This window comes from Canis lupus, chromosome 10 (genome assembly GCF_003254725.2).
Source record: "Canis lupus dingo isolate Sandy chromosome 10, ASM325472v2, whole genome shotgun sequence".
Classification (NCBI taxonomy): domain Eukaryota; kingdom Metazoa; phylum Chordata; class Mammalia; order Carnivora; family Canidae; genus Canis; species Canis lupus.
Genome location: NC_064252.1, coordinates 29,760,902 through 29,782,745, shown reverse-complemented (window position 1 = coordinate 29,782,745; position 21,844 = coordinate 29,760,902). Strand labels below are relative to the sequence as shown.

Here is a 21,844-nt window from a genome sequence, read left to right as displayed (position 1 = left end):
TCCAGGAGAAGAGGAAGCCCATCTATTTGGATCACAACTGTTGTCCCAGCACCATAGTCACGGTCTGGCACATCGGAGCGGGTGCTTAAAAAATATTTGATGGATGCATAAATGAACAGATGGCTCCAACCTACTTTTCCAGCATGTTCTTCCTAAATACTTCTTCGCAAAATGAAATCCTTCTCCCATCAATGAAAGTCGGAACAGTGCACCATGCAGGGTGCCTTTATTTGCTTGTGTGTTTTACAAGAGAATAAATGAAGGAGCTCGTGTATGATGACTCCCCTGCCTCTCTCCTTTCTCCACGTCACAGCTTCCTTTGATCCACACAGCCACTCAATCTCTGACTCCTCTGCAGTCTCACCAGAACCACCCCCCTGAGCCCTAACCACTTTCCACCTTGTCTCACTGGCATGTCCGCCACCATGCTCCCTCCTCCCCACCCCACCCCCCAGAATGTAAGTCCTTCGGGGCAGGGTCTGTGTCCTGTTCGTCTATGTGTCCCTCCTGGTTGACACACAGAAGATGCTCGAGGCATATTGGTGGAACGAGCAGAGTGCAAATGCCAGGACTGTGGCTAGTCGTGGGTGATGGGCTGGAAGGAGAGCAAGTGTCCAGGTCCACACCTCACGGGGTGTTTCCTTAACCTACTGGGGAGTGAGGCAAAATATTAGGAAATCAAATGAGGTGCTGAAAATGACAGGTGTAGTGACTCTGGCCACTTCTCTCTCTGGGACTCGGTCCATCTGTACAATGACAAGGTTGGACCAGATGGTCTCTGGGGATTATGGCAAAGGGAGCAGGATTTTAGGGCAGGACCAACTTGGGTTTCATCACTGCTTCTTCCGCTGGTTAACTGTGTCGCCTTATATCCATCAATCCACCTCTCTGGGCACATCTCTGAGGTAAAACAGCATGAATGACACCCACTTGGTAAGACTGTTGGGTAGATTAAATGAGGCGGTGAGTGGAGCTCCTAGCTCCACAGCCTCTCCTCTCATCCTTCCTGCTTCTACTGCTTCGGCCCCTGAAGTCCCTGTCCCAACTCTTGACCAGCCATCGCAAGCATCCCCCACACCTTTCTCTGCCCCAAGTGGAGGGAAACAAGTTCTGCCAATCAACGTCCCCTGTAGCCAAGCAACGGCAGCCTGACCACTATGGGACTCTGGCCTCCTGGCCATGAGTCTGCAGCTGGCATCTCACTGAACATTCACCAAGCTGGTTCATCTTCCTCCTGACACAGGGATAGCTTCCATTTCCCAGCTCCCTTGCACATAGGCGGGGTCATGTGACTCATGCTGGCTCCAGAATATGAGCAGGAGTTACATTAACCACTTCCACGTCTGACTCATTAAAATTCCTTCCTCTTCCGGGCAAAACTTGGAGGGTGACACTATCACTATTTGGAAGGGGCTGGGTGTCCAACTACATCTAGACCTTGGCATGAGTGAGCAATGATGTGCCCAAGACTGGAGGGCCCGCTCGTTACTGCCGGGGAGCCCAAGTGCCCCTAGCAGCATCGGATAGCCTGATGCTCCCGGGGGCACCATGTCTAAAGCAGGACGTGTGATCTTTACCCTCTCCCCATCTCAGGGCAAGTCCCTCACTCTCTGGACTACACCCTCCATAAGGAGTGGGAGTCAGCCTTCCCCGCCCCCCACCCTCTGCAAGAAGATCCAGCTTCTAGTGTCCCAGTGCATGTTCCCAATCTCTTCAGGGGCATCTGGTGCTCTTGTGCCAACTGGCAACTTGTCCGCAGCATGGCATCCTGGAGCCCCCACTGGAACATCCACTATGCCTCCTTGATCTGGGCCACAGTCTCCTCACATACGCCCTAAGAACTCAGAAGGCTCCCCTGCTCTGACATCTACAAGCCCAAGGAAGTGTGTCAGACGGTGACACCCAGCAGATTGCACCCTGGCCCAGCCACCACACAACCCATGAACTCCCCTTACTGAGCAAACACGTTTTATTGGGCCGGGGGACACTTCCTGGCCAACCTGTTCCCATCCTCCCTCGTCCTCCTCCCACCGGGCCAGTTCCCTATCATGGCACCTCCCCGAGGCCCCCTTGCCCACCCTTCAGCTCCACTCTGCCCCCTGCCCCCTGTTCCCAACACCTGGATCCCTGGCCTTAAGGAGGGTGGAGAGTTCCTTTTCTTATCAACTCTTTTACTGCCCCCTCCTCCCTGATTACACAGTAATTGGGAACAGAATTCCCCGTAAGGACAGGTGGGTGCCTTGTCAGGTCCCAGCCAACAGTTTACAGGACAGACCGAGAAGGTCTCCTTGGTGCTGTCTCGGGAGACAGATCAGGGGCATACAAGCCTGGAAGAAGCAGAAAGGACACCAAAAGGAAGGGAGAGTCACCCTGGGACAGGAGCCTCTGAGAGGCTTGTGAGGTGAAGCCAGGGAGACTGGAAGGCAGGCCAGAGACGCCGGCACTCCGCCCAGCCCCGTCCCAGACAGCCAGCCTGTGGGGGTCCGGAGACCCCCAATCTAAGCCCACACCTGCCAGACCACAGAGGCCCAGGTGCTCCAGAAAGCCTACTCTGGAGTCTGGAAGCACCAGACCTAGAAGTCCAAGAGGGTTTCTGGGAACACCTTTCAAGCTGCCGGGTGGCCCAGATCTCAGCTGGCCCCTGGGGCCCAAGGGTGGCACTCGAGCCTTCCAGAGACTGCCCAGAGCCAGCAGGAAGGGGCCACAAGTGGAAAAAAGGCAAAAGTGGACGTCTCCTCTTCCTTCCAGCTCTTTACCTTGTTCCCCACTGACAGCGACCTCAGGGGCCCCAGCCTAGCCTGGAGATTTTGAAAGCGACCACGCCGGAGAGGACCCTTTGCAGCACAACTGAAACCAGCGGTGGCCATGGTGGCTCCCTTCCTGCAAGAGCTCTGAGCCCATGGGCATGGGAGACAGCGTATTCCAGCTCTCCCAATGTGACCTGCCTCCTCCATCCCAGGAGTGTCCCCGTGGAGACAGAGCTGTGCTTGGATAATTGGACATGAGGCTCTCCATGCTCCACCTCTGCTTGCCCTTTTGATTCCAGGATTCTCAGGGGAGGAAGTTCGCCACCCTCCACCAGCATCGCCCTGGGCGCACACAAGGTCCCCCTCTGCCCCTCCTCACAGCCACCCACGGAGGGCATCACGGCAAACCCTGCCCTCTGCAAGATATGGAGAGGAAATGCCCGGGGCACTGTGGGGCCCCCAAGAAGCTGGAGCTGTCCTTCTCCATCGAGGAGATCTTAAAGAGGCCCACTGAGAGCAGCCGCATGGTCAAGACAGAAGGGGCAGGTGGACAGGACACCCGGCAAGCAGCAGGTGTAAGCTCCGGACTGGAGAGGCCCCCACAGGCCCAGCCCCAGGGTAAGTGTCTTCTGGTTATTTCTCTCCCACTCCTAGATCCCCAAGAGCCAGCTGGGCTCAGGCAGAGAAAAAGCTGCTCCCTATCAAAAGGGAGGACCCCAAAATTCAAAGAGAGGTCAGGTGCTGGGCCAATAACCTGAAGTACTTTTTTGTCTAGCCAGGACTGGGCTTTTTCAGATTCCAGACCCCAAGGTTCTGTCGGCGCAGAGCAGGGAGGCGGGTTCCTGTAAGCAGGCCACAACTCAGATGCCGGGTCCCATTTATTTACACAACATTCCCGCTGGGTGGGTGCTAGCCTAGAGCCTCCTCTTTCATTTCAGTAGAAAGGCATGATTATCATAACCTGACAGATGAGGAAACTCACCTGTGAAAGAGAAGAGGTGGATTATGTACCCAAGATACACAGCCCGTGATGGGAAGACCTGAGAGCAGGACCTGGCTCTGGCTGCCCCCCAAACCCCTGCTCAGCCCGAGACGGTCTTCTTCAGGAGCAGGGTTCAGCCTGCACGTCTCCTGGCGGCTGAAGCTTCGCCTGGGATCTGCCCACCCTGATCACCCTCCCAGGCCAGCAGCCCACCCCGGGACATGTCCCCAAACACCAATGACAAGACAGATCTCAGAGCTCTCTTGAGAAGCAGTTTGAGGAAGGGCACCAAGATGGACATGTGCACCTGCGGGGAGGCAGGAGTCCTGGGTGGCCCTCCCCGGCCTTCCCTGGGCTGCCGCATGACCTCTGAAAGGTCTCTTTCTCTCCGGCCTCAGCGTCACCTCAGGGAATGGGTTGAGTGAAGGAAGAGGAAGCAGTCAGGGAGGTCAGGAGGGTCTGCTGGTGCCTGGTTGTTAGGGAAACTGGAGTATTGTGGGGTTTTCTCAGTCTCTCCCCTTTTACCCCCTTTAATCCAAGGAAAGGAAAGGCAGCTCCAGGGTGCTCAGGATGTCTTCTCCTACCATTACTGAGCCCCACCACCTCCCCCAAGTTCAGTCTCCCAGCTCCAGGCAAGGGGAAAATCCTGGAGGGCTCCCTGTCCCTGGGTAGCTGGCAGGTTTCCCCTGCTGCTGAGTCTCTCATAGGAGAGGGTCCCCAGCTTCGCATCTGGAAGCTCACTAACACCTTACAGTGAATTGAATGAGCATTAGAAACAGTTCTGAGCGTCTAACCCGAGTCTCTCCTGCTGCAGCTACACAAAATCCATGACTGTCTTCCCTGTCCTAATGAGAGAGAAAGAGGGGTGGGGGAGCGGGGAGAGGGAGAAAGAAGGAGGGAGAGAGGGAGGAGAAGCCCAACCCCCCTACCAGAGCAGCTTCCCTTCCCCTAGCCTGACAAGGCTGATGGCAAAAAGGGAGGCACTCGTTTGGAACCTGCCCCTGAAGATGCTGGCAGGCTCACATCAGAAGTCCCGCTGAACCCAGAGCAGGTTTGCAGAAATAGCACCGGTCAGGGTGGGGTGGTGCCCGGTGGCTCTTGTGGCACATCCTTGGCTGTTTCTCACAGAACTGCCACAGTCGTGAGCCCACCTTATGGATGATGTCCCCAAGAAGAGCATCACCTGCACACACCACGTGAATAGTTAGCACTAGCATCGCACCCCGGTGGCCTGAGACTGTCCACTGGAGGTTATTCCTGGATGCGGCTTAAATCTATACATCTCCCGTCACAATGCATTCGAGCATTTCCAAAAGGCTAGTGAAGATCCCACTGGTGGTTTTCTAGATGAGTTTGAGGACTACGCAGACAGAGCTTATTCGTGTCAAGAGTTCTGTAGTTATTCCTACACTAACTTGCTATTTCTGACACGCAAATAGTTATCCATTTACGGTCATGATGTGAGGCTTTCTTTTAAGATGGATTTATTTATCTGGGTAAAACAAAAAGCCTATTTGTGAAAATGCTAAGCAAATAATAATACGGATGGGATGCCAACATGTCAGGAACTACAAGCCTAACGTGCAGACATGGCCCACGAGCTGGAGTCTGTGAGACTCTGGGCAAGGAGGATGGGGAGGCGGATTCCAGAAATCCGGTCTCTGAGCCCCCATCTGGTACCACTAATTCACTGGAGGACCTCGGGCAAGCTGCTCCCCTCCCTGGGCCTCCGTTTCCCCATCTGGAACATGAAAGAGCAGGACTAGAATGTTCCTAAGGTCCCTCCCAGCTCAGGAGTGCCGTGACCAATTCCACAACAAATCGGTGGCTGGAAAGCCTCAGTGGTATCAGTCATGGCCATTTTCTAGCAGAGGCTTCCTCCCTGCAGAGGGGAGTGGAGGCTGTCCGAGCCAGGCAGGAGCAGGGTAGCCGGGAGCAGTGAGCAAGAGGGCTACTGGCCTCAGCAGTGTCCGCCTCTCCCCGCCTTCCTGGGGCCCCCATCCCCACCCAGTGCTTGCTGGCCCTGCTAATGCCCCCTCCACGTCTCTGTCCTGCTTTCTTCCCTCAGAGGTGGAAAGCAGCAGGACCAGAAATGGTGTGCCCAGGGCCCCCAACCCCAGAAATAAAAACAGAGAAATAAAATTAACACTTGAAGGGCTTCGCAGAGTGGCTCACAGAAGGTGACTGGCAAGCATGACCTCTCTCTGTCCCCATCACCTGGACAGCTGGTAAACATAGAGAGCTCTTCAGGCTCAGCACCCAATGGGCCCAGGAATCAGCATTCTAGCAAGCTCTCCCAAATTACTCTGATGTCGGTGGTCCAAGGACCATGCTTTGAGAAGGCTGAGGCCCAGGGAGGCAAAATGGCTTGTTCTGAGCTACAGGGCCAATACATGTGAGCGTGGGGCCAGCTCGCTCACCTGGGCCAGGGCCAGTGCTCTTCCTCCCCGGCCTCTCATGGCAGTGAGCGTAATCATCTCAGGCTTGGATCCTCCCACGTCTCCAGTAAAAATCCAAGTGGTCTACCTGCTTGAAATGATGCTAAGCCCCAGCTGTCCACTCACTCCTGAGAGAGGAAGCCCCCTGAGGCTCAGGACCCTCTGAAGTCACAGGAGGTCCAATCACAAGGAAGCCAGACCCGGGGAAGAGAGAGGTCATTTGTGCCACCCATGGCCCCATGCAGGGAAATCGTGATGCCTGGGGCAAAAGGGAGGGCAAGGTGAGGAAGAGGCTACCCCAATGGCTTCTGATCTTTCTCTCTCTTTAAACGCCTCCAAACCTTTGCCCTTCCAAAGCCACTGCTCCTCCTCCCCTGCTTCTAACTCCTTTTCCTCTTCTTTCTGCTCCCTTCGCACACCTCTTCTTCTCCTGGTCCTGTTGTAGCAAATTGCGGCACACTGAGTGGCTTAAAACAACAGAAGTTGATCCTTATAGTTCTGGAGGACAGAAGTCCGAAGGAGCCCCTGGTGTTCCTCCTTCTCCTCTCTCTTCCCCGTCCTCCCTTCCCAACCACCCCATCTGGAACCCAAGGCAATGGCACTGCCCAGCTACTGGCCCTGGGAATTGGGATTCCTGGCTAAGGCTGCAGCCAGACCCAAGGGTGTCTCGTTGCCTTGTGATGAGCAGCTCTGTCCCAGGGGCTCCCACCAGAGCAGACAGGAGTGGGGTGGAAGGAGGAGAGCTGAAAGCCTGGAGTCCCCTAGGATTAGTATGGCTTTGGTCTCTCTATGCCTGGGCCCCTCTATCAGTCCCCGCCGCCAGAGCCACAACCTTAAGAGACCATGGAGACGCTCCTACGGGGCACCTGCAGGCTCATTCTAGAATTGAGAACCTGGCTGAATCTTAAGCCCTGTGGGAGTATAAAACAGAACAAGGCTTGGTCCCAGCTTGAAAAAAGCATTGTCTTCCTGGGGTTTCCCTGCAAAAAGCAGACCAGAAGGAAAGGATTGGAGCACCAGGGGTTTATGTGGACATGCAAGGACACCAGCACGGAGGTAGCGAAAGCATACAAAGAAGGGATACGTGATGAAGCCAGTGACCATGGTGGGAAATTAAGCTTAAATCCTCTGAGAAATGGAGCAACTATACTCCCCAGAATTATCTGGGCTTTTGAGCTCAGAAATACACATCGTGGCAGTAAGAAGTTGATCTGAAGCATGGAAAGGTCTGAGGGACGCAAGCAGGGCATGGACAGCTTTACTCTAATGATAGGGCCCCGGAATATCAGAGCCAGGGGAGATCAGAGTAGACACACAAAGCATTGGCTGTCATTTAAATTTGATCTATCAATTGTATTCCTCATCCAGGCATGCGACAAAGAGTGACTAAAGTCTACTGAGTGGCAGGCATATCTACTGCTGCACAACGAACTATCCCCAGACTCAGTGGCTTAAAATAACCATAAACAATAATTGTCTCACTCAGAGTCTGTGGATCGGGAATTTGGGAGTGATTTCACTGAGGAGCTCTGGCGCAGGGTCCCTCATGGGATTGCAGGAAAGATGCCATCTGGGGCTGCAGCCACCTGAAGGCTGAGCCACAGTAAAGGACTGGCTTCTAAGGTGGTCACTCTATGGCTGTTGAGTTGGTGCCAGCTCAGTTGGCTGAGGAGGAGACCTCAGTTTCTCCCCATGCAGGGCCTCTGCACGTGCCACTAGAGTGTCCTTGCAAAGTGACTGTGGCTCCTCTCAGGGCGAGCAATCCGAGAGAGAGAGAGAGAGAGAGAGAGAGCAAAGTAGGAGCTGCATCCTTTTATGACCAGCCTGAGAAACTTGATAGCAGCAGTCCCATTGCATTCCATTTGCTGTGCAAGTCAACTGAGTTGGGTCCCATTAAAGGAGAAAAGAATCCCTAGGGAGGAAGTGTCCAAGAATTTGCAAACCTATCTCAAAGCCACCACAGGAGCTCATTTGGGAGTGGGATGATGTAGGGAACAAAACACAAGCTCAGCCTCTGCCCTCACGTAGCTTCTAGTCTAGCAAGGGTGACAAATAGCCATCTGATAATCACAAGTGAAAGCAGAGACAGCTGTGTTGTCAGGAAGAAAGTGACATGGTACCAAGGGCCTATGCTGAGGGACGTCTGGTCTACCAGTGAAGGCTTCCAGAGAAGGTCATGGTTGAGCTGCAATCTGAAGGTTGAGTGGGGGGAAATGTGGATTCTCCCCCACTCTTCCATGCAGAGGGAGCCCCAAGGACAAGGACTTAGCAAGAGATGAGATGTTCAAGGGAGCAAGATGAGGTCTGAGAGCTAGAAAGGAGCCCAGCCATGCCGGGCCATTGAGGCCATGGTGGGTTTTCCTGTTTTTGCTTTATATCCCAAAAGGAATGAAGAGCCATTGCAGGGTTTTAAGCAGGAAATGGCGCAATGACCCATATTAATGAGAACTCCTGGGCTCCAACTGATGAAAACCATCTTGGGTTAGCTGAAATAGAGAAGGAAATGTGTTGCCTTGGGGAACATTAAGAAGTAGTTTCTCAGACCGAGCTGAGAAGTAGTTTCTCAGAGAAGGTGGCTGAGAGAATGAGGTATGTTTGGGCCCCGTCTGGAGTCTACTTCTTGCTGTTCCTCTTCTTCTCTCACACTGTTCCATGCTGGGATGATGGTTTCTTATTTCAGGGCCCTTATAACTCTTCATAGGTCACCTTCAGCCTCCAGATGTGGAACTCTCTGTTTTTGTTTTGTCTGTTGATGTTGTTTAATCAATGGTGTGTTCCCAAATAGGTCTGCTTCTGGGAAGGTGGCAGTTGTTAACCCATTTGGGGCCAGAAGCAGCCCCTCCACTGTTTACAGGACCCTGTAGCTTTGCATACCTCTCATCTGAGCATTCTGCATCCCTGCACTTGGGCTGGCCACGAAGAGAACAGTCAAGTTCCTCCTCAGTGCTAGGCATGCAGGGCAACTAAATACAGACACCCCCACCCCATTGCCTAGGGACAGCACAAAACATGTTCCAGCTCCACCGCCGTGATGTCTGACTGTGCCCCTGCATTGCCACAAGTACAGACTGGAGAGGAATGGGGACAGGAGGGAAAAGCCCGTGAAATCAGCCCCTTGCTGCCCTGTGCCAGTTCTCTGTGCCGCCCCCTTCCGTGGGAGTCTCACCAGACCTACGCATGTTGTCACAAGAGTCACATTGTCACGACACAGATAGTACATACAAACCTGACCATGTGCTCCCAGGACACAGGGGAGGGAATAGTGAACTGTATTTGAGGCCTCCCAGGGAGGCTTCAGAAAGGTGGTGACCTCTGAGATGGAGTCACACAGAGAAAAGGAGAGGACATGCCAGGCTGGAGAAAACATGGACAGGAGGCCTGAGGGATTAAAAAAAAAAAAAAAAAAAAAAGAATATGCCTTTTGAGACACAAAGAAATCCAGCATGGCTAGTCTAAAAATCCCAGAGCCATGGTAGAGGGGAGGAGGGAAATAAGGAGACTGAAGGTCAAGTGAGCCAAGCCAAGAACTTTGGCCTTTATTTACACACATCGGCATCTTTAAAAACCTATGTTTAGGGGATTGGTGGGCTTCCCCGGGGATGCATGGCCAGAGCTCCATGGACGAAGGGGAGCTGAGCAAATAGCACTCCTGGTGGCCCCCCCCCCTGACAAGCATCAACAAAGGAGCTCCACCACTATCTGTATTGTGGGGCTCCCCACACAATTCCCTTTAAACAAAGGACACACCTGCTATTTAAAAAAAGGAAAAAGATATACAAATGAAAAGTGAGTGAGTGAGTGTGTATGTGTGTGTGTGTGTGTGTGCACATTGGCTGAGATCCATAGATAAAAAGCACGAAAGTGAGGCCATGCACGGAGAAGATAACAATCCTCGCTCTGCTGAGAGAGAGCTTACCTAGTGGCAGGTTGGCAAATCCTCTGCCAATGGGGTTCTCCGTGGTCTTCCCGCAAATGTTTCCCTGAGGGATTTCTTTATTTTCATCTCTTCCCACCCTGGCTGTAGTCTCTTCACTGTTGTTTACTCACACAAATAATCCATGTATATTATAGAAAAATAGAAAACACAGATGCACAAAAAGAAGGTAAAAAGAAGTGTAGCTGTAACTCTACTGTCTCATCATCTAGAATTAACCACCATTAACACTTTGCAAGAAAGATACATAAACACAAAAAGAAAAACTAAGGGAAATTTTTATTTTTACCAATACGGAGGCTGATAGTTCAAGCCAAAAGTGCTCATTATTTAAATTTATTACTTTAAAAAAATGGTTGTGCTTTTCCAGAGATTCACAACAGCCCTTGGAGAAAAGGAAGCATTTGATTGGTTTGAGTTTTGACAGATGAGTAGGAGTTCACTAGACAAAGAAAGAAGACAGGCATTCCAGGCAGAGGGAGCAGTGAGCCAAGCACCTAGAGAATCAAAGGGCATGCCCAATTTGTGGAATCGAATCTAGAAGTCTTTGGGTGGGACTGAAACAATGGAAATAGGGGTTGGGAAAAAAGCAGAGGATTCTGGAAGGGGAGGACTCGAAGAGCCTTGAATGCCATGCCAAGGAGTTTGCCTTGTATGCTGTGGACACAAGAGAACTGTAGGAAATCCATGACCAGACTGAGAGAAGAGCCCAGCCCAGGTCTGCCCTGCCCTGCGCCCTGCCCATATGTCCCCGCCGTGTCCCCAGCCTGCAGGAGGGCTCCCAGGGTTCACCCCTCCAGGCTGAACCCACTGCCATTGAAAGGCAAGAACAAGGCCCATTTCCAGAGACTTCATCCAGTGGCAAAGCTCCCTGGGGCCTTTAGCTGAGCAGCCAGGGCCAATTAGCAGACCGCGGAGAAGGAGCAATCAGGGGAGGGAGCCGAGCGCAGAGAAACATCGGTTTATAATTAGGTGGCCTAATCACCTGTGTAAATTGTGTATTTCTTATGATCGATGTGCTAAATGGCTCAGGTTTAATTAAGTTCTGCTGACTCGTTCTCTTTGAAGACTCACTGAAGTGTGATTCACAGCTCACGCAATTAATAACAGGGAGAGGAGCAACTTGAAAGGGGTGGCAGTCCCTGCCACCTACCTGCACCCTCTTCCCACCCATCCCCCGCCTTGCCCTGGTGCCCTAGGCCCACTGCAGTGGGTGGGCTGCACTGTGGCCACCGGCTCCTTGGCTTCTCTGCCAAGAACCTAGTCCGCAGATGCTGGGCCTGGACAGAGCTCAAGGACTTTCTCACTCCCTGTCCTGGGCTGGAAAACGGGGATCCAGCACCCCCATCATCCTCTCCTCAGGGGCACCTAGGACATCCCAGTCCTTCCTGATGATCAAGAACTTTATCCAGTGCATGGCACACTCCCACATTGAGCTCCTATTTCCAGCTTCTTATTGAATGAGTTTCCTTCTAGTTCCAAAATTCCACTGGCCAAGTGCCATCTTCTATCTTCTTCTCTGCTCCATATCCATCCATGCTATTCTCTCTCACCTCCTTCATCCACTGTGGTCTGTAACCTGTGTCTGCCATGCTGGTCCCTCCCGCTCTTTTCCTGGAGCAACCCCCTCCTGCATGTGGTGGGAAAACTGAAGAGCGGGCCTTCATCTTTCCTTAGCCAACCTCTCAGACACTTCTCTTCCCATCCCACCCTGCCCTGTATACCTTGGGCAGGTCCACTCTGCTCCTAGTCACCACCCAGAGCTCCTGGGCCTGTCCCCAGCCACCAACAGAGAGGTGAGTGTGGGCCAATCCACCCTCCTTCTTATTTGCCCTAAACTTCCCATTTCCCCAACGCCATCAGAGTTGACTCTATAGCTGATGGATCCTCTCTTTCCCAGAGATATGTGGGAATTACAGGAAATTGCAACACTGGGGGAAACTTAAAGTTAGACCCAGAGTACGACTTTTCCATGAATCCAGTGCAGAAAACCTCTAAAGTAGCACTATCCACTAGAACTTTCTCCAGGGATGGAAATGTTCTGTACCTATGCTGGCCAATATGTTGGCCACTAGCCACATGTGGGTCATTGCACTATGGCTAGTATGACTGAGGAACTGAATTTTTATTTTATGTTATTTAAATAGCTACATGGATATGGTAGCTACCTATATTGAACACTGCAAATCTAAGGAGCTAAATTTTTAACAAGTCCTACCTCTGATCCAAACCTTGTTTCCCTGAAGCCAGATCCAAGTCTATCCGTCTCCCCCGAAACTGCTCCTCTGGTTAGGTCTCATAAATCAAATTTCAGGAAGTCCCACTCACTGGGAGTGATCTCAGCTCCAGGACCCCTCTATCCCTACCACTCCTTTTTACAGTCCTCCAATTTGAGGCTATTCAGTCGAGAATAACATCCCTAAAAGGACTAGGGGACAGACAGTGTTGACTATCTATACCCCAAGAACCCACAGTCAGTCTTGAGGGAGAAGCTTTGGCATTCTGAGTCCTACAGACTGGTGGACTTGAGGCTCAGCCTCTATCTTTCTACCACTACAGATTTGGGGCATGTCTGTTTATTCCCTGGAGAAGTCACTATAGCCACTGGATACACACTTGCACACACACACATACACATTCATCGCCATTATTGTCATCATCACCACCACCACCATTATCATCACATCAGCATGACCATCATACCATCATCATTACCACCACCATCATCACCATCATCACCATCACCATCATCACCATCATCACCATCATCATCATCATCATCATCAGGATTATCTCATCTCCCAAAGACAAACATCTATCCTGAGAAGATGTAGTTCAGAACTGATATGAAAACATATTTTTCTAGCTGGCCTGTAATTTGCCAGGCAGCCCACTATCCAGGAAGTCAGAGGTCATTTATTATGTAGAGAAGACGTAGATCCTTTCCTTCTTCAGCCCACCTCCAAATCACAACCTCTGGTCCTGCCAGAAATACGGAAAGGCCATATACATCTTAACAGTTGCTTGCTTAGTTCTACAAATGGGAACATGGAAAAAATTATTCTATTAAGGACTCTATTCTTAGCCATGAACCCTTGTTTTCCCAAGTTTCCTTCTAGAGAATGGAGGAAGCACCTTCTTTTAGTCATCCTCTACAGTCTGTTTCTAATCCTCTGGTCTCCATGCTGCTTGCTTTCCCGTGTTCTGGTTCTGGTTCTGTGTTCTCTGGAACACATAGTACATAGCTCTGTACTCCCAGAAGAATCTTAACTCCATACACTCCTGGGCACCACAGTTTGCCCAGCCAACCTGGAATCTTCCATCCTGTGAATTTCTGTTTGCAATGTCTTATAAAGCTATGCAGTACTACTATCACCTAAAATGCTGACTTTGTGAATGAATGACTGCAATATTGTCAGCATGGCCTTTACGTTTTTGTACTCCGGCAGACAGGCCCTCAGTGCCTACCCAATGCTGGGCACAGAGGACATATTCCATAAGACTCAGTGATGGATTGGCATTGCCATCTGTCTCTGCATCAGTTCTGATTGGCTTCAGTTCTACCCCTAAACACACCACTAGTTCTAAAATAGAATAAATATGTCTTCTCAAAAATTTTAAAAAGAAAGTAGACTTGAGGAGGGAAAAGGAGTAGGGAAGGAGAGAGATCAGTTCCAATCCGGTGGTTCACAGTCTAGGAGCTTGCTCTGGTGGGTGATAATGTTTGAGCCCTCACTGTCTGTGACTCCAGTGAAGCTCCCAAGAGTCAGTGAAATGAGTCCATGTAATTTGAGGGAATCAAAAATTATTAACAACAAGCTTGAGGGGTCACAGGGAGGGGTGAGGCCAAAGGCAGACTCTGAGATGCCATTTCTAACACAGAGGCCACTGGGCCTGATTAATCCCAGAGATGCAGGAGCAGTTTCAGCAGAAACCTCCCCTCCCTGGCCTTCACCAAGCAAACTGGATCCCCAGGCAGGCCTGGGGCAAGGTGTTTTAAGCCATTCAGCTTCACCTGAAAAGAGAATTTCAGTATGTCAGGATATATTTGGTCTGTTCTCCCCTATTCCACAGGTGGGGAGACTGAGGCCCAGAACATAAATGAAATGTGACCCACGTTGTAAAATTCAGGAACAGAGCTCAGGTCTCTCAACGTCCACTTCAGTGGGTTCCTTCTAGCAAATGATAGCAGAATGGAAAGCAAGTGCATACATGCACACACATGTGCACACAACACACACATGTGTGCACACACATCACACACATGCACATACACCACACACACCACACATGCATGCACATACACATGCTCTTCAGTCGTTAAACCATCAAAAGTGAAATCCATTCTTCACAGTGTCTGCTCCAATTGTATGCTTGTAGCAGTTTTAACTCTTATTTGGGGGGAGAGGAGAAAGTAAGCTGGGTGGGAGAAAGGACATCTTAGCAGGATCTCAGATCCACATCCTCTTTCCTAGTCATCCCATCTGACCTATGACATCTGACATCGGTCCCCCAAAGTGAAGGGGATTTGGGGAGAGGGTTTGTACTTCTCCTACAATTTCTAAAATTACATCAGGTAGACTTACTCTTCTGATGTCCCTGGCCCTTCTCCAGAACAGCTGCCTCAAAGCCCTTCTTCATCCCTCCTGCCGTAACCCGTCCACCTCCCTCACTCTCTGCTGGAGACCTGGTCCAGCTAACCTGCCCCAAGACTCACATGATATCCTCACCTGTGTAGGGAGCATCACTGCAGTCACCCCATCTGGTGCCCTTCCAGAGCCCTCTCTCCTTGGTCTTCAGACATGCTCCAGGCAACTCTCTGAAACTTCCCCAGCCTTCTCCTTCCCTTCTAGCACCTTCTCAAGATATGAATCCTTCTCCTACTGCCTCCACTTCTCCCCAACCACTCACACCTCAATCCATATTAATTCAATGTATATTTGTCAGAGTCTCTACAAAGTATCAGATATCACATTGGGTGTATTTTGGATAATGCAAACACAAGTCCTCATTCCTTGGCTTCTGCCATCATAATTCTACCCAAGGAGCCTTCCTGTGGTCCTCAGTGTCCACCTAAATACCAAATTCCTGACCACATGCCTCAAATCCATCTTGGAACAAGGCAAAGCTAAATATACATGTGTGCATGTGTGCTTGTGTGCAGGCCAAGGCCAGGGTCCAGCACCACACCTGGAACATAATAGGTATTTGATAAACACACTAATATTTTCTGGCTTTTCTTTCTCTTCACCCTCTCTTGTTTTTAATTCTATGGGCACTCTTTCCTTTCCAAATCTCCCTTCCTCTGTGTTTACTTGGGTACTGCTTGTGTCTGAGCTTCCTCTGGCTCAGGTCAGGTTTTCCAGAAAACAGACTGATAGAGATTTGCTGGAGAACATTTACTGGGGGCTTTTCATGATGTTATTATGTCTTTTCTGTTTTAGTCCCAGAGCCATACACTCCCTCTCCAGCTTGCAACTCCCATTCTTCCTCCACGTGCCCAGCATACCTTTGCAGACTTGTCTGCAGTTGCTGCCTCTGCTTTGCCACATCCCTCCTCCCACCACTGTCCACTGAGCCCTCACTGCCTATTCCGTGGGACCACTATGACCATCCTCTGTCCCTGTTATAACGAATCTATCCCTAACATGGACAGAGATGAGCCTCTTTCTCGAGATAGTTTCTTTACCAGGTGTCCTCCTTTTCCTCCTACCTCAAGGACCTGCCTGTCATGGCCTCTCTTGCTGATTTATCTTGGCTCCCTTATGGGCTGCTGAGCCTCTACTCAGTGGAGGGGCCCCCCACTCTTCTCCACATGCACTTCCTGCCTGAGTGATCCCAGCCATTCCCAGACTCCCAAGGCCAAATATATAATGACCCTCTTCAAATTTGAGTCACAGTCCCAATACCCACTTTGAGCTCAAACATATATTTATCTGCCTATTAAAGAGCTTTTTTTTGTTTTGAATACCCAATAGGCATCTCAAAGTTAATGTGTCCTAGTAGAATAGCTGATTCCCCTTCATACACACACAATGCGTAGACCTGGCTTCATGGGCACAGGTGTGATCAGTGTAGTTGCCCACAGTACTGCACACAGATGGAGACCTGGCACTTGGGGTTTAATGTTTATGGTCATCTCAAAGTTCTTAATAATTTAACATGTATCTGTGGGTTTTTTTAAAGATTTTATTTATTTATTCATCAGAGACAATGACAGAAGCAGAAACATAGGCAGAGGGAGAAGCAGGCTCCCTGCAGGGAGCCCAATGCAAGACTCAATCCCAGGATCACCCCCTGAGCTGAAGATAGATACTCAACCACTAAGCCATCCAGGTGCCCTGGATCTGTGGGGGTTTTTTGTTGTTGTTTTTTTTTTTTTAGATCTGTGTTTTTTAAGTGAGGTTCAGTGGGCCTAGGAAGCAAGGACCAGGACCCTGGAGCCTTGACTCAATGCTCAGTGCCCCTCTTACCATCTCTCTGCTTCTCTGGGATGGGCTTGAGGCCACTTGTTTCCCCATCCCTACCCACTGAACACTGCCTCCTCCATCCTGTGTGACTCTGGGGATGGGATAGGTGTCAGGGTATGTATGGGAGGAGGGTCATGGTCAGGTACATGCATCCTGGTACCAAGACAAAGTATGGGCCCTGGGTCCCTGTGAGAGTCCACAGTCACCCTGTTAGTATCCCTGTGCCCAAGGGAGCATGACCTTACACAGTAAATTTTAAAAACTAAGCAAACAACAACAACACAAAAACACACTGCCAGGTTGAGAGACTGCAGAAGAACAGAAATAGATTTTTTCCTACTTTTTTGAACAAGAGAACTCACATTTTCATTTTGCATTAGGCCCCAGAGATGAGGTAGCCAGCCCTGAGTGGACGCAAGTCTGGACAACTGGACTGGAAACAGGTTGTAAGGGACTGACTGCTGGGAAATTCAGTCTTTGCTTTGTAGACCAAGACTGGCAAGATTTTCCTGTAAAGGGCCAGATGGTAATTATTTTAGGCTTTGCAGGCCATATGGTCTCTGTTGCAACTACTCAAAGCTGCTTGCAAAAGCAGCCATAGACAATACATAAACCAACAGGAGGGCTGTGTTCCAATAAAACTTTATTTATAAAAACAAACAGTAGGCCAGATTTGACCCTCTGACTATAGTTTGCCATGTCCTGTTGTAGACAAAGGAGAGTCATTGAAAGCATCTGAGCTGCAAAAAGGACAAGCACAGGAGTTTCTAGAAAGTTATCTTGACCTCACTGTTCAGGATGGATTGAAGGAGTCAACCTAGGGTGACCTGGTTTTGCAAATGTTGCAAGACTCTCAACAAAGGAGCCAGTGGCCAAGATTCTGTAGTGGGCAGTGAAACCAGGTAACACAAAAGCGTCATCAGGGTGCCAAACCACAAGATCAGTAAACCACCTTGAATCTTCTGCCATCCAGAGGAAAGAAAGAGCAAGAGGAGGGTCCGAACCACCTTCACCACCGAGCAGCTGCATGAGCTGGAGAAGATCTTCCACTTCACCCACTACCCAGATGTCCACATCCGCAACCAGCTGGCAGCCAGGATCAACCTCCCAGAAGCTCGGGTGCAGGTACAGCAGTCCCCACCCTCAGCCCCCAACCTCAAGGCTTGGGGGCCATCGGTGAGACCCCACATATCATGGGCCCTCTAGGGCTGCCCCAACTGGAATTTCCCATTGCCTTTATCCCTTGAATACAGTCATATTTGCCAAAGATTATTTCCAGAAAATGAGGTCACCATAGTTACAAGATGGTTTCTCTCTCTGGGAGGTGGAAATGAAGCAAGGGGGCATCAGTGATGGCCGTTGGTATCGGCTTCCTGCCTTCCTTCCCCACCTGGCTATAGCTCACCCTGAAGCCTCATTCACAAAATAAGTGTTGACAGTCTACACCAGTGATCATCAAAGACCAGTGGTCTTTTCCTGTAAAAGGCCAGATGGTAATTATGTTGGGCTTTGTGAGGCCATACGGTCACTGTCTAAAACTTTATTGGGAGCTCTACGATTTGAATTTTGTATAATTTGCATGTGTCACAAATATTCTTCTTCTTTTTATCTTTTCCCCAACCTTTTAAAAATGTGAAAGCCATTCTTAGCTCATGAGCCATCCAAAAACAGGTAGGAAGGCCAGATTTATCCTGCAGTCTTTAGTTTGCCAACCCCTGATCCAGATCTCATGGGCATCACTTTGAAAACAGTATAGAGAAAGAAAGGACCATTCATGGTCAGACACCTGATTTAAGTACCAGCTGCCTCATCTAGAGGCTGTCATTTCTTCACCTTGGAGTGTCTGTGGCTTCTTCTGTGGTTAGAGATACAGTAGCCCCTTGTCAGTCACCAAGTGTATGTATGTCCCACCTCTCTGCACACCCCTAATTTTGCAAGTACCATTCTAGCAAATCCAAATCCAATGGTTGCGCTGTTGGCTGGCTCTAGAACACTTCTCTACATCACTCTTTCTTTTTTTCAATCAAATATGATGGACTCATTCCAAATTCAAAAGCTGAGCCAGGGCCCATGTCAACATTTTACACTTGATTTTATCCCAACCTACTTTTCTTCTAGCTAAGGACCACCCGTGTTGTAGACATCCCCCTTTCTCCTCCCATTTAGAGTCAGTCAGGAGCTAAGTGAATAGCACCTGCATCTGCTGTAAAGCTGCCTCGGCAGAAAGGCCAAATACAAATGCCCACATGTCAGGGACAGCCAGGGCACCCGTGAATACAGAGAGCTGCCAATATTCAACCTATAGATGCCAAGGGGCCCACAGGGGCTGCAAGCCGGTGGAACTGCCAGCAGGAAACAGCCCACGATGAGTTTTATTTCATCTGCACAGTGTTTTAAGCCTCAAAGCGTTCACATAAAAATCGAGATTTCCGCCTTAGATATTGGATGGGCCTGTAATGCCAGGCTCACATTTCTGCATAATGACTGCTAGCTGAAGCCGAGAAGCTGTGCCCTTTGGGCTCTGTTCACCACAGACCCCGCCTCTCCTGCTTATAGGGCATCCAGCTGCTCTGCTCGTGCGTGAGCCCCCAGCCCCACAGGCACTGAAGGTCCTGATGCCTGGTGCCCTCTCAGAGGGCAGACCTCCAAGGAAAATCCTGATGCCATGGAGCTTTCTCAACTGTAAAGTGCCAGTCCCTGGGGGAAGCAGCGGTATTAAGCTTAGGGGAAGGTAATGGATGGAGAAAGGCCTTGCTACACATCTACATCCTCTCTCTCGCCCATCCCAGATCTGGTTCCAGAACCAGCGTGCCAAGTGGCGGAAGCAGAAGACTGGCAGCCTTGGAGCTTCACAGCAGCTGAGTGAGGCCGGCTTGGCCCTGGCCACAAACCTGGACGTGGCCGTGAGTAGCTGAGGCTCTAAGTGGAGCTGGGGGCACTGTCTGCAAACATCCCACCCAGACCCAGAAGTGAGGAACCCCGGGGGCTCTGTGTGCAGTAAAGAGTACAAGGGAAACTCTTCCAGAAAGAGCATGGCTGAGGGCGCTCTGGATGTCTGTGGGACCTGCGACAAGTCGCTATCCCACTCCATCCCCATGTCCTCATCCACTGAGGGACAATCCCGGTGCCTCTCCTTCCTCCGGGGACTGGCTTGTATTATTGTGCAGGACTTCACAGTCTGAGGAACAGGCAGGCGGGGAGTAAGGGACAGCGCACAGAGGTTGGGCAGATAGGCTCGGAGTCAGACTGCCCGGATTCGAAGCCCACCTGCGCACTTAGCAGCAGTGTGGCCTGTCAGAGTCAAGTCACCCCTCGGAGGACAGTAGTAGTTCAATGAGGGTGAAATTGCTGAGACATGAAAAAGCTTGGCACCTAGGAAGTGCGCCCCGAGCATGAGCTGTCTGTGGGGTCCACACGTATGAGAGGGCGTGCCAGACGCAAACCAGCGGGGACCCAGCAGCATGCAACACGGGCAGGCCCATGCTTAGAGGTGTGTGCGTGCCCACAGTGACACTATCAGGGAGGATTTCTTTCTTTATTCATTTTTTGCTAATGCAGAAACTGGGCACCAAGAAGCAAAGTGACTGTTTCACATCAAGCAAGTCCTGTAAATGCCAGGTTTCGGACCAGGTTTCCCGGACCCCAGGGCACACATCTCTCCCCCAACATGGTCCATGCCCAAATCCTGGAGGGAAAGGTTGGGAAGCCTCAGGACAGCCCCAGGTGAAGCTTAGGACTCACTTGTCTCTCCTGACTTTCCTCTTGTGACAGGGCCCCATGCTGCCGCCCTCCATTCCACCCTGGCTGGCCCTTCCCACGGGGTGTTACCCACCAGCTCCAGGCCAGCCCGCCTCTGCCTGGTTCCCCGGCCAGATCACCCTCCTGCCAGGCCACCTGTGGGAGACACAGCCTCTCCTAGGCTCTCTCATTCAGCAGACCTGCATCCCTGCACTGTGCTGCCTTCCACCTGCGAACTCCAAATGGGGCAGCCCCTGTGCCACCTCCACATAGGGATGGAATAACCTCTCACCAATGGAGCCGCTCCCCTCTCCAGGTGAAGAGGAGGGCAGGAGGGTGCCCGGGACTCTAGGGGAATCAATCTCAGCACCCAAAGATGGCCCACAGCCCAGGAAGCTCCCTGAGCACACCCCGGAGGGAAGGTTGCATTGCACTCAGAGCAAAGTGAGCAATACGGGAGCTCTCATCGCTCTTCCCAAGTGGTCCTCCGGTCTCAGAAGACAGAGGCTGCGTGAGATCCCGAGATGAGCTCTGGAACAAGGAGGGCATCATCTTCACTCATGCTTCCTCTAACTCGCTGTGTGACCTCCAGCTCATTACTCATCGTCTCTGGACCTCATCTACAACACAGGCAGTTGGACAAGGAGACTTCTGAGGACCCTTCTGGCTCTTCTTCAGTGAGGTGAACTGTGGTGAGAACAGGGGATTAGAGGAGGCCCAGGAGGGGTTGTCTGGTCATTCCTGATACATTTATTGAGCACCTACTGAATAATGTATAAACGGAACTGGATCTAGACACGAATAATCGAGTCTCGCCCCCAGGAGCCCAGTCCAGGTTGGCCCAAGGGGTCACGCTGAGCTTCCCCTACAAGCAGAACACGCGCTCAGTGACCTTGCAGTTGGCCCATGGCTAACAAATTCTGTATGGCTTTGACGTGAATGTGCAAAGTGGAAGATAAATATAGGGAAAGTTGGTTTTTTGTTTGTTTTTTAATTTAAGACAGAACATTGTATCTTTGGTTATCCTGCTAGACTGGGGAGGGATGTTGTATTTCCAGTCTGAATAAAGACTATGACAGTAAGCTCTTTTCAGAGTTTATTTTCCAGGACTAGTGCAAGGAGCCAGCTGGAAGGCCAGACTCCTTCCCTTGGGATTGGCCCTGGGGAGCCTGAGGACTCTGCTGTTTCCTTGTAGTGAGACCTTGGACAAATCACATGCCCAGTGTGAGCCTCAGTTTCCACTTCTGTAAAACTATGGTAGTAAGCCCCATCCTGCCTGCCTCGAGAGCAATGGGGAGGCTCTAAAAGGGAGTGGAAGTGCTGCCCCAAGTGTGAGGTCCAGGCCCATTGGGGATGGTGGTATCCCCAGATCCCACTAGGACAAGGGCTGCTTTGGGTCCCAGCTCTGGAACATGCCACTCCTACCTCCAGGGAGGCCACCTCCAAGCTTCCCTTTGGCCTGAACACTGCCGAGAGACACCCTGCTGTGGAGGATGGGGCCTGCTCCTCCTCACTGGGCCTGCTGGGCTGAGCTC

General features: G+C 51.0%; 1 protein-coding gene across 1 annotated transcript; it reads left to right on the top strand.

Moving 5' to 3' along the window:
• The first annotated feature begins 2,079 nt into the window (after positions 1–2,079).
• Positions 2,080–21,391, top strand: ISX (intestine specific homeobox). Its single transcript, XM_025471491.3, has 4 exons — positions 2,080–3,365; positions 17,545–17,696; positions 19,361–19,474; positions 20,343–21,391. Exons 1-4 carry the CDS (start codon positions 3,173–3,175, stop codon positions 20,580–20,582), a joined length of 699 nt encoding a protein of 232 aa, XP_025327276.3. The 5' UTR covers positions 2,080–3,172; the 3' UTR covers positions 20,583–21,391.
• The last annotated feature ends 453 nt before the right edge of the window (positions 21,392–21,844 follow it).

Excerpts from the sequence above, each read along its gene's own strand:
- ISX (XM_025471491.3), top strand. The coding sequence starts at position 3,173 with ATGGAGAGGAAATGCCCGGGGCACTGTGGGGCCCCCAAGAAGCTGGAG. Across the intron at positions 17,697-19,360 it reads TCCCAGAAGCTCGGGTGCAG|ATCTGGTTCCAGAACCAGCG; the intron begins GTACAGCAGTCC and ends CGCCCATCCCAG. Across the intron at positions 19,475-20,342 it reads CCACAAACCTGGACGTGGCC|GGCCCCATGCTGCCGCCCTC; the intron begins GTGAGTAGCTGA and ends CTCTTGTGACAG.